Source organism: Otolemur garnettii, unplaced genomic scaffold, assembly GCF_000181295.1.
Source record: "Otolemur garnettii isolate 467f Iridium unplaced genomic scaffold, OtoGar3 scaffold00007, whole genome shotgun sequence".
Taxonomy (NCBI): Eukaryota; Metazoa; Chordata; class Mammalia; order Primates; family Galagidae; genus Otolemur; species Otolemur garnettii.
This window is the reverse complement of record NW_003852402.1, coordinates 39,645,222-39,660,212: the sequence shown is the minus strand read 5'-3', so window position 1 is coordinate 39,660,212 and position 14,991 is coordinate 39,645,222. Positions and strand designations below refer to the sequence as shown.

Below are 14,991 nucleotides of genomic sequence, written 5' to 3'. Positions count from 1 at the left end.
TTGTATTTACTCTTATTACCAAATTTGCAAAGTAATAAAACCATTAAGCATAGGGTGATTGGATAATTAAGTTTTTTAATATGAATGTATATGTTTATACTTAGTAGGCAATATAAATAAAATTCGAAGAATATATTTAGGTATGGAATGAGGTCTTTCAAGACATCTCAATGATTGGGCTTAAGCTCTGGGACAACATGAGCGCCTTATGATAATTCAAGCATTTTTAAAAACCAAATTTAAATAATTCTGCAGTTATGCTCAGAACAGTATCTTAAATGTGTTTCATTTGTACGTCTATGAAAAAAAATAGCAAATGGATCCCCGGAGAATCCTAGTTGACCCGGAGGAAAAAAAAATCAATTGTCAACCATGAATTCTTAGAGAAAATTATAACACCAGTGCTATTTTAAATGGACTCCTTGAAAATTAATCCTGTTACAAAGTAGTTTACATTGGTTATGCATACACAGATAAGATTTTCCTTTTACTTAAAGTGTAGAACATGACAAGGCATTTCATATATAATATACTTATAGAAAGCGTCTCATTTTTCAACCAAAATGACTCCAGATTCTTTCCCCCAAAATATCCTTCTGAGGATGTGCACGTCTATTGATACTGACTCTTAACACAGGAAAGTATCTTTAAGCCACTTTTTCCCTGAAAATAATGCTTTGTTTCTTGGCACAAAGATACCTTTCAAAAATTGTCTTGGCCACATATGAAAGTAGAAGAGCCCTGTGGTCACTGAAATGCCTGTACCCTCCCCACCCTAATTTTTTGGATCGCCTTATCACCTTATTTTTTGGACACCCACCCCAATTTTTTGGACTGTCTGTTTCTATAGTGTGGGGTTGCCCCTTAATCTAAGGTTCCCTACTCTCCCCTGTTTGTCTTACCTTTGTAAAGTCAAAGCCCAGATCAATACGTTGCTTCTGTTCTGTGCCACTTTCCTTCCCACTTCCCTAACAAGGAAGGAGACAAGAGCAGCCTCGTAAATGGCTTGATAATGACTTAGCCCTGATAAAAGAATTTTACAACAGACAGCCAGGTATGGTGGCTCACGCCTGTAATCCTAACACTCAGGAAGCTGAAGCAGGTGGATTGCCTGAGCTCACAGGTGTGAGACCAGCGTGAGCCAGAGTCAGACCTCGTCTCTTAAAAAAAAATAGCCAGACATTGTATCAGGCACCTGTAGTCCTAGCCACTCAGGAGGCTGAGACTAGAAAATTGCTTGAGCCCAAGAGTTTGAGGTTGCTGTGAGCTATGCCACAGCACTCTACAGAGGGTAACAAAGTGAGTCTCTTGTCTCAAAACAAAACAAAACAAAAAACAATTTTACAGCTAACTAAAATACTACTGCTTCAAACTTGCTTTAGTGGACTGCTAATTACAACACGCATTTTTCCTCATAAACAAAAACTGTGTCAAGATAGCTAGGAGATAGCAACTAAAGCATATCTATTTTCCTTTTGGTTTTGCTGTTATAGACAGTATACATAAAACTTAGTAAGTGTTTGATTTCCCATCTAAGAAGTCAGGTTTCCTACAATATCTTCGATTTAGTTTCATCGACCTCAATTGAAATGGACATTCACCCATTTATAAAACTTCTAACAAATCAAGTCATATTGAAAATATATTAACCACCTATAGTTTTAATGGCTAAATCCTACACTGTGTATCCTACATGTGAGAAACCAAATACCAAGTTAACCAGACCGAGCATACTGCAAGACGGTCATCATTTAACCCCTGCGGCCTCTAAAATACTGGCTACTTTCTAATTATGAAGATGACGACAACGTGTAGACTATTTAGCCAGAAATTATTTCTTCAGCATTCCAACATTAAAGATTCAGAAATACGGTGAAGTAACTACTGGTAACCAAGTTATCCTCAAATCAAAAGTAGATGGCAAGAGTGATGAGCTTTATAGCTGCAGTCAAAATGCAGTTTTAATATTTTACTCTGATCTTTATTTTTAGCTGAAGTCAGCATCAGTTTTCACTCTAAAACTACCCTAGCTGATCTGCAGTTACTTATTATTGTTAAGCAGATCTTTTTGATTGTTGTTTAATCTTTGAAATAGACGGATTTTTACCAATCAGAATGTTCTAGCGTTAAAGTGGCCAAACGCAGTCTTTTCCAAAATAAATTAAGCTAATTTTGAATTCCAGAAAATATTGTGTTTTTGATCCTTAAAGTATATTGGTGAATTGAAGCTATGAGAAATAAATGTCAATATTTCATACATCTAGTCTATACTGTAAATGTTAATTAGTTCCTTCCAGTAGACTGTTGGATTGAAATAAATTTTCATATAGACATTGTGTCCCTTTCCTTGAGAACAAAACTATTAAAGATATTAGCTTCCTCGACTCCTTTGATGTCTAGTTAAGAAAGCTTATGATCTACTGAAGAAAAAACTAGATTTCATCAATGATTCTGGCTTAATGATAATTCCTTGTTAAGCGGAGTGTAGGGAATGCTAAGAAAGCACAGAGCCAAACCCAAAAGTGCGTAGCAGTGTGAATATTTAAAGCAGATTCACTGGGGTTTTGTACTCTAGATGGAAGAATGTTTAGGACTTACCCTTTGTCTGTGACTTTATAATACGTCATTGATATTCACGTTTAAAGGGTAATGTTTCATAAAACTTCAATTTGTGTTTAAATTCCTCTCCGGTAAATTGAATGAAATAGTCAAATAATAAATAAATAATAACATGCATTCTTGAACAGTTTTCCCTCGATAGCTGCTCTAGGCCATTGGTGACCCCACAGCCATAACTAGTCCCCATTTTTTTTTTGTTTGGTATTTTGTGATCGAACCAAATTTGTTAAATGATTTAAAGTAGTAGTCACTTTTGAAAGTTCCTGGTTGGTCTTTGAATGTCACGTCTGGTGACTTACACTTTTGCCCATAACTTCAGGCTTCAGTAACTTCAGGCTATTTGGGGCCTGTCTTCTGTAGACTGAAATCCCCGCTGCACTTACCTTCACGACCTACCTGGCCAGTCGTGGATGGGAGTCTGCAAGCCCAGGGCTGTATGTGGAAAGTGACTGTACTGTGAAATTGTCAAGATCCAGATTCGATCATGTTTCTACTTAAAGCCTTAAATTGTATTCCTAAATTTAAATGTATTTTTCTAGTTTTTTAAATTAAACTTCTCTGCCTCATATAAATATATGATTTTTTATATAACTGGCTAACACTGACAAAAGAATGCCTCTTTTTAATTATCTCTGCAATGTTAAACTTGAATTTGTTACTCTTTAAAAGAGATACTCTTTAAAATAGTGTACGACTGTAAAATTCTTCTGCACGTGGACGTCATGTTTGGAGGCTTCTCCTGTTGGTTCAGTGTGATTTGTTTGTTTATCCACACTACTGGGAACCCTTCTAAATCATGGTAAATACTGGAACTGGCCGCCCTGTAATTGTAGTAGCTGTCCTGTGTGGATGTCCCCATAAAGTTAAAGTCATAGAAAGCCTTTGGATGTTTCTATCGCATGGAGTATACATAGAGGAAAACATTTTAGCTTTGATTTTGAGTGATTAAATTTTCAGCCAGTGTATCCACATTCATGTGATTTCACCCCCATTATGCGCGTCTTGTGTATTTAATTTTGGTCATTTGAGGTTCTAAAGGAGGAGTGCTAAAACCTTGAGATTCCAAGACTGATCCTCTTTGCTTATTTGCATGCCAGGAACTACACAGAAATTCCTACACTCGTCCAGCTGAGTCATTGACATCCTTTTTCTCTATTTTTAGGGGCCATTTCATATTTTCTGTGGACACATCTTTTTATCCTTTCTTATTACCAATTGAGAAGTACTTAAAATAGATGTGATAACGTGTATGGCCTTTTACATACCTGATTTGTGATTTCTAAAAGATGGTATGGCTTAGTTTCATTAATATATTTAAATAAAGATGCTAGAAACATCATTGTCATAAATAACAAATGTTTATTTTTGAAAGAATAAGATGAGGTTTTAAGCAAATACTCATTATGTCTTATCTTTTCATATGTAAACGGAGATATAACTATGCCTTTATTGTTACTAAAAATAATTTCAAGGCAAAAGATAAGTATCAAGTGGTGATTTACATCTTCTCTGACCATTGGGACTTGTCAGGGTGGATCTGTCTCATTGCCACTTTTATGATTCTCTTGCTGGTCAAATCAAAGCAAATGTCTGGTCCGTTGCATAGGGAAAGGACAACTGCCTGTCATAGCATTGTAAATAGAACGCAGAAGGGAATTACACTGACGTGATTTAATCTATTTTCTAATGACCATATCACTAAATGATCATTCAGTGGTGCTAGATTAGGAAGAAACTCAGTGTGGACGTCTGGTCACTGTTTGTGCTAAGACTGCCTTTTCCAATGACTTAGACATTATGTATGTGTTACAGAAAATTAATTTTAGTAGTTTAGAGAATCATTTCTGTGAGATGTGTAATTTGGAAGTTTTGTTTCCATTATGTCCTTAGGGGTTTTCTTTGTTTTAACAGCATGCAGCTTGACAGAAATACACTACCCAAAAAGGGACTAAGGTAGATATCTCTCAGCACATTTGCTTCCTCTTTCTGTTGTTCTGTAAACTTCGTGTGCTGTCTCGCCTCCTCTTTGTTTGTTTGCAATACAGTACCTGAAATCAAGATGAAACAAATCCCTTTTAATTCTGATGTTTCCTCTGGCCTGAAGAGTTGGTGAGATGCTCTCAGGTAGAGATACTAGCAGAGGTTGAATTCGTGACTCGGATAAATTCCAATATGAATACCACAATTTTGGAGAAATAAGACTTCTTAACAATCTTGTCCCAGGCACTGCTTTTTGGGGTCCAAATTTTTGGGGAATGAAAAAATTTCAAATTAAAATTAACTTTCCTAACTTTTGCATCTTTGAGGCATATGCTCGCAATACCTCAGAACCCTTGAAGTCTACGGATGTGTCCAGTAAATGTTGAAAGGTTGAAGGATGTGCTCATTTGAATCAAAGAAAACATACTTTGATCATCATAAAATAAATATTGTAATTAAGGAATGATTTTTCAAAGAATCCTTTGATCAAAAACTCAAAACAGTTTTAATTTCGATATTTCCAGGGGTACTGGTATCTGTCAGATCAATTTAAATCTGAATTAATCTAATATCACTTGATAATCTGAAAGTAATTATTCAGTTCATAATAAACAAATAAAAATTCAATTTATGGCCATCCTTTACTGCACACTTTTATCTGGGGAAGGGCTATAGAATGGACTATGAATAGAGGCTCAGTACTGAATATTATAAATTGGCTGGGATGTGGTCTTAAGAATTTACTTACTCTGGTGAAACAGGAGTAATGGGCAGACTAGATCTTTCCCCGTTATCCTTTGACTCTCTAATTTGTTAGCAATAACAAACAGTAAGTATCCATTTGAATGTTTTATTTGACAAATTTATTTTCCAAGGTAGTGAGCATATAACTCCCTCATTTTTTTTCATTCAGACATTGGTATCAAGTCACATTTAGACGAAGAACTGTTTTTTCGTAAAAAACACAATACGCTACTGATTTGTGTCCCATTCCTCCGCCTGTCTGTGTGGTCAGTCTGCTCCCCGTGGTTCTGGCCTGCCCTGTCCACCCTCCGTGGTCTGTTTCTTAGACTCTCTCGTCCTTCCACGCCCTGTGCTTTTGAGTCCTTCTCTATTAACTTGGCCGTTTGCTCATTGCTTATGATTTTCAACTTCATATCTCACAAAAGCATAATTTTCTTCTCAAATTCCTTTATTATTTTTTTCCCCTCTGAGATTCAAACAGATGGTGTAAGATCATCTGGACGAACTGAGCAATTATAATTAGAGTCAGTCTGTTCGAGATTGTTGTTCGTTCTGAATAAGAAGCTCCTCTCCATTGTTTTCTTGTCCTGGCGTTGCCTTACCCTTGTCGATGTGCTCAAGTGTCTCAGCTCTGCTGTTTTGCAGATACACCCCCTCGTCTCGGCAGGCCAGCCAGGAAGAGGGGAAGGAGTGGCTGCGTTCTCATTCCACCGGAGGCCTGCAGGACACGGGCAGCCAGTCCCCGCTCGTCTCCCCGTCTGCCATGTCGTCTTCTGCAACAGGAAAATACCACTTTTCCAACTTGGGTAAAATACTCTAAAATGTTGATTTAGTGTTTTTTTTTCCCCACCCATCCTCACAGAGTCCTGATTTCTATCAACTTAATTAAAAGAGGGATAAACACACCTTAACAATACCTTTTAATTACATGGTTGTGTATTCTTCACGGAATAATTTCCTAACCTTATGTTGTTGATTGCTCATAAAAATGCTTAACACAGGTTATTATTGTGGTTATTTTCCAGTCGAGGTTCCAGAGGGTTGGAGAGGTCATTTGGCTTGAAAAAGTCTCCCCATCAGTAAGTGGCAGACAGGACTCAGAGCTAGTTCTTTTCTGTTATAACTCTTCTGCTATACAGATTAGGGCTTTCAGCAATTAAGAGCAATTATTTTGGTTGTGGTTCCATATGAACTAATGAATTAGTATCAAACACTTAACTTTTTGTTGTGAAACCTATTAGCATAAGAATTCTTTACACCATGATGCCAAAGGATGTATGGCTTTTATTTACTTTGAGTTGCTATTTAAAAAAAAAAAAAAAACCCAACACTTTAACTTTAAAAAATGTATTAAAAAATGTTTTTGTAGGTCCACCTAAAATGCTCTGAGTTACCAAAATACCTCATTATCTCCTAATAATTTTTCTTAGCTTTTATTAATTTGATTAGTTTACTCTTTACTCCATACTTTTCCCCACTATCACTATTCTGATTAAATCCATCTTCATTATTCCTTAGGGGGAAAAACTCACCATTTACTATGTCTGACATTGGTGAAACACTTAGGCTTAATTTTCTCATCTGTTGAATGGATACATGTGATAGTAACTGGGTCATGTTATAAGGAATGATTGATACAGTGTATACCAAGGTGGGGGACCATGTGAGACCTGATAGACTGTGCCAAATCATCATTTTTATTGGAAATATGTCTAACCTATCAGAGAACAGCACTCATCAGATATGCCTGAGCTTCATCTGCATTTAATTAAGTATAATTTATGACACTATAACCCCATGATTTTATATGAAGGAGATTCACAGCTTAGGTATTTGAAAGCCTAGTACAGAACTATGACATTTGAATCAAGGATTCATTTACCAAGAATGTCAAATATTTGTGCACTGAGAAATGTGTTCTAAGATTTGTGTAAATTACAGTTAACATGGCAGCTGAAGGCAACATGTCCACGGCCACAACAACACATTAAGAAAAAGTGACGTTTAACACCCTCGAGAATGGATTTTACTGCATGGGTTTCAAAGAGCTAAAATATAATTAATAAGCAAAATCTGAATTACCCTTTTACTAATAAAATATATCTGCGGAACTTTAATATTCCAATAACTTGGGTTTGAAAAGCACTGATTAAAGATATCCCTTACATTTCGTTGCTATAGAAACCACAATTCCAAAAGGTCAAGTTTACTTTTTTGGGATGTGGATTTTCCCTGTTAGCCCATCGCGCTTTTTTCAAGGATCTCACATCAGCATCGTTCAGGTCTTGACTTCTCTTGGTTCCCATCAGACCTTTCTAACTTCACTTCTTTCTCTCGGAGTGGCTTGTCTGAGCAGAGATCTAAACCATATTGTGTAAGTAAGGTCACTTTTGAAAGTGAAGGAGACCCTGTTAGTAATCGCTCCAGGCGTGAGATGTAAACCCTGGGCAGTGGATTCAACCTACATCTCTTCCTCATATTTATATCTTTACTAATTTTTTTTTCCTTTAGACTTTTTCTCAACCTTAACACACTGTTCATGTTCTCTTCCATGGGTTTAAGTACGACTCCTCAAAGCAGCCTTTCTCTTTCTCTCTGAGACCGTCGGAGCTCCAAGTTTAAAACCCCGTCAGTGAACTGGGCCACACAGCCACCTCAAGCCAACGGCTGCTTTAGCTCCTCTCTCTGTTTTCCTCGGAGTTTCACACATCACCCTTCTTTCAACCACTCTGAGGTGAAAAACCTCATTATAATTACTACTCTTACTTGAACCTGCACCACCCAGTCCTTCGTAGTCCGCATTTTCAATAGGCCAAAACTTGCGATTTTTATCTTCCAAATATCTCCCACCTTTCTCTCTCTATTCAGCGGTATTGCTCTTGCTTAAGCTTTTTCATCTTTTGACAATCGGAAGGTTTTGGATTTATCTTCTTGCCTCAGCGCCTCAACATTTCCATCCATTGGGAGTTACAGAGGAAGACCTTTCTGTGTATGGCAACAGCTCTGACGTGCCTACCCAGATTTTACCAGAATATGTACCGTCAAATCACAGATTCTGAGATCTCTATGCTGTGTTATTTTAAAAATAACACAATCTTGAAGACTTTTGATTGTATCTCTAGATCACCTGAACTTTCACTGGGCAGGAGAGTACTATTAAAATGTAATCAGAACGTTATCTTACTGCACATTTTTTCTTAAAAATGTGTAAAATGTAACTATTTAACTTGAATATGGCTAGCTTTGTCCTACATTTATCTTTGAACATCACCTGTTTTCAATTTTACCATTGTCTCCTGTGAATGATTAGTTAGGTATGATTATTACTGACATTCGAGAATTGGAGTACCCAGGTATTGTTTATATATTCCTTCTTCCTACCTACTACAAATGTGCTAATACGTGAAATTTGTAGAAATATTACTGTGCAAATAATGGGTAACCAACATTAGAAATTTAACATCCCTATACTGGCGTCATTTTCCATAGACGACTGTGAGCTATTGCCAAATTAATCTATGGTTTGCGTCCAGTTCCCAGCACGCCAGCTCTAATAGAAACCATCCCCATTCTAGGAAGAATATCAGAATATAAACTTATACAAACAAGTCTTTGGATGAAACATTTACTACTATTCATAGTTCTCCTGAGGCCTCTCCTAACTTGGTGAGACTCATTGCCACAAGTCCACATGTGATAACAGTTGCTCAGATTAAGTTTTTCGGGTTACTGCAGAAGCATCACTGTCAACCTGTCACATCCAAGTTCTATTTATTAGATGGATCCGTCTGCATACAGTGAATGTTCAACAACTTTGTGTAGGAAAAGTTTCTGTGCTTTTGCTCTCAAGCACCCCTCCACCTTGAATCCGCTCCTATTCCCCTCTCCTTATTCACCCTCTCCATGGTGAGAATAAACCCCTTTCTTCTTCACTCATAGAAACTCACGGTTGTTAGAGACTCACATTTGGGTCAATCTTTCACTTATCTGTGAATTTTTCTGATATCTCTAGTCCTTCTGTGAATGCATCAGTGACAGAAACTGCCTAAATCTAGACTAACATGTCTGAAGTTCTTCCTTTAAAAGACAAAAAAAAATTTCCTGGATATTCACCTATTGTTCTATTTACACAATCATATTCCACAAAACAAGTAAAAATAACATTCCATATGACAACTCTTCTTACTTAAAACAATCGCCAGTTAATCTTCAGGAATAGACACAAAGATGGGGAATTGAAGGTATCTGAAAACACGGTCCACATTTCTGTCTGGGCCCATTTTCCTCAAATCACCACAAATGAATGTATAATCTTACTAAAAGCCATTTCTTTATTATGCTAACACAATTTAGGCAAGGCTGGGTAGCCTTCTTTCCCTGACACAGTGCCATATTTCTTTCTCTCCCACTTAGAAATTCCCATGTGTCTTCTGGCTTTCAATGGATTTTCAAGGCCACTTACCTGTTACGTCTGTTTTTAATTCATGAAGAAACCGAAGGGTGGAGATTGGGATAATGCCTGAAGCAGAAGGAAAGCAAAACCATTACTAGAAGCCTGTTTACCAATTTGTGTTCCATTACAGAAACTTCGTTACGTGTGTCCTCCATAATATAGCTTTCTTGGTCGATTTTTTACATATTAACATTTCTACTTTTTCACCCACCTCCCCTAGAGGCTATATGTGAAATTAGGGACTGTGCCATATTTTTCTTCCCATTTAATTTTAATACCCCCCAAACAGGCTTGTCATAAATATTAACATAATTTAACATTCTTAAATAGTTATGGATATTTTCCAATGGAGATACTATCAAAAGTGTTTGTAAATGCAAAGTTTTCCCTTTAAAATCTACCCTAATCCTGGCAGCATTTATAACTCAGTGGGTAGGGCACCAGCCAGATACACTGAGGCTGGCAGGTTCAAACCCAGCGCGGGCTTGCTAAAACAACAATGACAACTGCACAAAAAAAAAATAGCTGGGCATTGTGGTGGGCACCTGTAGTCCCAGCTACTTGGGAGGCTGAGGCAAGAGAATCTCTTAAGCCCAAGAGTTTGAGGTTGCTGTGAGCTATGACTCTACAGCTCTACAGCACTCTACCAAGGGCAACAGCTTGAGACTTTGTCTCAAAAATATATAAATAAATAAAATAAAATCTACCCTAATCCTCGTATTTTACTTTAAATAAATTATTATGTTTTAAAGTTGGGCAAGGCTACTTCACTTGGCTGTCACTGTGATCATATTGGTAAGTCTTCAACGTCAAATAGCAAATGAAATCTCCTTCTAACCTCTAGATGTGGATATTAAACTGATAAACTTGTGTTGAAGATTTCATTCACTAAGAGTTGAGTCATTCTGTGAAACTAGAATGGGGTTATTTACCCCAATCCAGGTACCTCACACATACACGTTTATGTGTTGGAAGTTTTATGGCGGATTGTCAGTTGCCAAACTAAACTGGGACTAATGGTTGCTGTTGGCTGAAAGTGTGGACCTGAGAGAGGGATGCCCTCCCTCTGCCTCTTTCTTTTTTCTTTTCTTCTTTGTTCCTTATTTCCATCCTTTCTTCTTTTCCTCTGACGGATTATTCGCTTTATCATATTTCTCATATGCACAGAGATATGATTCTTAGGGTTGTGTTTCCTTTGACTCCAGTTCATAACTCACTCAATTGAGGGTTGTTCTGTTTATACATTCACTTCGTATCGGAAGGTGCTGCCACGTACAAAGCGTCATAAATAGGAGACACAGACACTCCCCTTACGTTACCTCAGCCCTGTTTTACATTATTTTGAGAGGAAGTAATTATATTAGGAAGAAGTATGGTGCCCACGTTAAAGAAAAAAATAGCCAATTTTGAAGCAACGTAAGACCAGTTTTAAACCAATGACAGAAAATTCCCCAAGGTTTTCAAAGTACTGAGCAGTTCCCTGCATACCCTAAAAGATTCTTAGCCACTTCCCAGGTACCAATAACAAACTATTTTCTTTAATAGGAGAATATGATAAACAGATTTCTCAATTTTCTGCTTTGCTTTTGTTCCAAATTTCAAAATGGTATTCTTTTCCAATGCAGTTATACATTCAATCAAACAAATATTTCTTTTAAATGGCTAATTACCAGTTGGTCTAAAACTTTAAATCCATGAGAACTATTTGGTGAGAGACAGTGGGTAAATAAATTCTTTTCTCCAAGTATAGTGTTGAGTTACTTTTTTTGAACTATAACACGTTGTGGCACTGGACAGTCTCACTGTGGTGTTCTTGTCTTAAGCACAGTAGAGCGTAGTTTTATGAAATCAACCTTATGACAGGTTACAGATACTGCACACATTACTTTTCACCTAAAGAAAAAGTTCGTGACGAACCTGAATACTGACCTGACTCTGATAATCACTGTGATCTCAACAATGAACATATGTCACTTAAGAACTCACGATGACTGAAAGTCTTTACCTGGCAGCCTTTAAAGGGCATTCTGGAGAAACTTAGTTTCCTTTTTGGGTTTTACTCTTCTTTTTGATTCTGCTTTTCCTATGAAAGTGATACTTATTCTTTAAGTAAGAAACCTATACACTCTAGAAAGACAGTCTCTTCTTCATAACAGACTGCAGAAAATGCCATTTTATTACGTTTCTAGCCAGGACAATAGAGGGGACTTGGTGGTTTGCTCGCTGTTGTTTTCAAAATTGACATAACGCTTGCCATGAAGGAGCCAGAGGAAAAGAGGGGCTCCACAGTGACTGTCACTGAACATTCAGAGGTAGACTCCTGTGTCTGGAGCCCCTATGAGCTCACGTTTCCGTAAGAGCTGGAATCACATTCTCACTTCCCCTCAACCTTTGTTTTCATCACGTGAGTCCCAGAGTAACAGGCTGTATCTGCTCTGTTTTCCAGTAAGTCCCACGAATCTGTCTCAGTTTCACCTTCCGGGGCCCAGCATGATGCGTTCCAACAGCATCCCCGCCCAGGACTCTTCCTTCGACCTCTACGAGGACGCCCAGCTGTGTGGGAGTGCCACGTCCCTGGAGGAGAGGCCACGCGCCATCAGCCACTCGGGCTCCTTCAGAGACAGCATGGAAGAAGGTGAGTGTGCTGGTGGGGGGACGGTAGGGACGGCATGACTCTGTGTAACTGTGGGAGAACATTGCACTGGTCACATCACAGGGATGGCTGAAGAGGAAATCATTACGTTACCCAGTTGGGAACCCTGAAACTGAAAAATGCTTTATTCTTTACCAAGTTCTGTTTCTTTATAAATCTAGAAATATGCCAAAATTTGTTTGTACGCAGCTACACAACTGTTGAACATAAATCCAATATTCTCACGCACATATGCATAATTTCAGCAACTCAGATGCATCAAATATCAGAAAAAAAGGTTTTGTTTGACCCTCAGTTAATGAGCCACGAAGATATACAAACCAGACAATTTATTTTATGAAATACGTTGCTGACTTTATTCTCAGAAACTGCTTCTTGTGTTTCTTATCTTATCATTTTAGAATTAATATTGTACCTTTTTTTTTTGCAGTTTTTGGCTGGGGCTGGGTCTGAACCCACCACTTCCAACATGTGGGGCCGGTGCCCTACTCCTTTGAGCCACAGGTGCCGCCTATTGTACCTACTTTTTAGTTTATAAATCACATTTTTTATCCAATGGCAATGAAATTCTCCCTTGATCTGACAAATGCCTTTATAGTTACGTAGTTCTATGTGAATACCTTAAATAAATCTATTTTACAAACTCAGAAAGTTTAATTGATGTTCAAAGGTCTATATTTTTCTAAACTAACCTCAACTCTCAGATTTGTGAATAATAACTTGAGAGATTTTTCTCTTCTCTTCCATGAATGCTTTTTTCCTTAGAGTAGCCATGAAGGAAACTGTGGCATATAAAGTGTCATTCATGTCATTGAAGGGTAAAATAAAACTAAACATAAAAATTTCATTAGAATAAAACTAAACATAAAATCAGCCACACTATTCTACTTCTTAATAATTATGTGCAAAAGAAAGGACTCCCAATCTGGAAATAAACCATGGCTGAGACCTGCCTTTACGTATGCTGTGAACTTAGGCTTGTTGCGTAACTGAGTTAGGTCAGCCAGAGGGTCTTCATCTGTGACATCATAGCTCCGTCATGAGGATAACATGAGGATATTATCCTGTTCCTTCCTTTTTCCTTCCTACCTCCTTAGTTAACATGTCTTATGATTAAAACTTTAGGAGACCATGAGAATTGGCTTGTGTTTTTCAGGCTATCCTGTGCACTGAATATACTGGCACTAAATTATTCCCTGTTGACTCCATGATTGCAGGTAGACAATATATATCTAGTCAGAAATACAAGTCACCACTTTATTGAAGGGGGCTCTTATAATACTTTAGAAATGACAGCCATGGTGAGGGCACCTTGTCTTGTTTCAGACCTGAGAGAGAAGGTTCTCATTTTTTCCCCCTATTTAGAATCATACCAGCTGCCTGTCTGTCATATATGGTCTCTATCATGTTGAAGTGAGTTCCTTTTATACTTAACCTTTTTGAGAGTTTTTATCATAAAGGGATATTTAATTTTACTGAATGCCTTTTCAGAATCAATTTAAATGATTGTCTGGTTTTTGTCCTTCATTCACTGATGATGATGTGTCACTGATGGTTTGATTAATGGCACTGACTGTGACACTGATTGATTTTTAGATGTTGAACCAACCTTAGATCCCTGAAAAGAACCTCTCTTGATCATGATGAATAATTTTCTCAATGTGTTGTTGAATCCAGTTTGCTAGTATTTTGTTAGGTTTTTTTTGCATCTATATTGATCAGAGATAGTGGCCTATAGTTGTTTTTTTTTTTTGCAGTTTTTTTGGCCGGGGTTGGGTTTGAACCTGCTACCTCCAGCATATGGGGCTGGCGCCTTAGCCGGTTGAGCTATAGGCGCCGAGCCTATAGTTGTTTTTTTTTTTTGCAGTTTTTTTGGCCGGGGTTGGGTTTGAACCTGCTACCTCCAGCATATGGGGCTGGCGCCCTACTCCTTTGAGCCACAAGTGCCACCTCAACAGTCAGTAGTTTTTAACTGCTAATAAGTCTGGATTCTTTACTTAACATTGCTAGAGCAACTTCCATCATGATAGAAACTAATTTTATTCATATCTTTCTGAAATTATTATTATTATTTTTGAGACAGAGTCTCACTACGTCATTCTTGGTAGAGTGCTGTGGCATCACAGGTCACAGCAACCTCAAACTCTTGGGCTTAAGCGATTCTCTTGCCTCAGCCTCCCAAGTAGGTGGGACTATAGGTGCCTGCCACAACACCCGGCTATTTTTCTGTTGCAGTTGTCATTGTTGTTTAGCAGGCCCGGGCTGGATTTGAACCCACCAGCCCTGATGCATACGGCCAGTGACCTGGCCACCGAGCTACGGGCACTGAGCCTGAAATTATTTTGTGACAGATATAAAATATTCAAAATATTCTTGCCACAAATTCAATTCAGTCTTTTAGGTCACAAACTGATATTAGTATATTTAACATGACAATAGGATTAGCATCACAGCCTTTTAAGTGGATACTTGTAACACTTAAGCTCACTGCAAGAGCAACAGAAGAGGCTACGAAGTTATTGTAGTAGTACAGTATTACAAC

At 37.8% G+C, this 14,991-nt stretch overlaps 1 protein-coding gene across 3 annotated transcripts in view; it reads left to right on the top strand.

Annotated features, from left to right (window-relative positions):
- Nucleotides 1–14,991, top strand: part of NAV3 (neuron navigator 3) — a 345,805-nt gene that overhangs the window by 252,942 nt on the left and 77,872 nt on the right. For all 3 annotated transcript variants that reach the window (XM_003783395.1, XM_003783396.1, XM_012814175.1), the window contains exons 17-19: nt 4,531–4,572; nt 5,989–6,149; nt 12,243–12,431. In XM_003783395.1, coding sequence (XP_003783443.1) covers nt 4,531–4,572; nt 5,989–6,149; nt 12,243–12,431 — 392 coding nt within the window. The remainder of the gene's footprint in view (nt 1–4,530; nt 4,573–5,988; nt 6,150–12,242; nt 12,432–14,991) is intronic.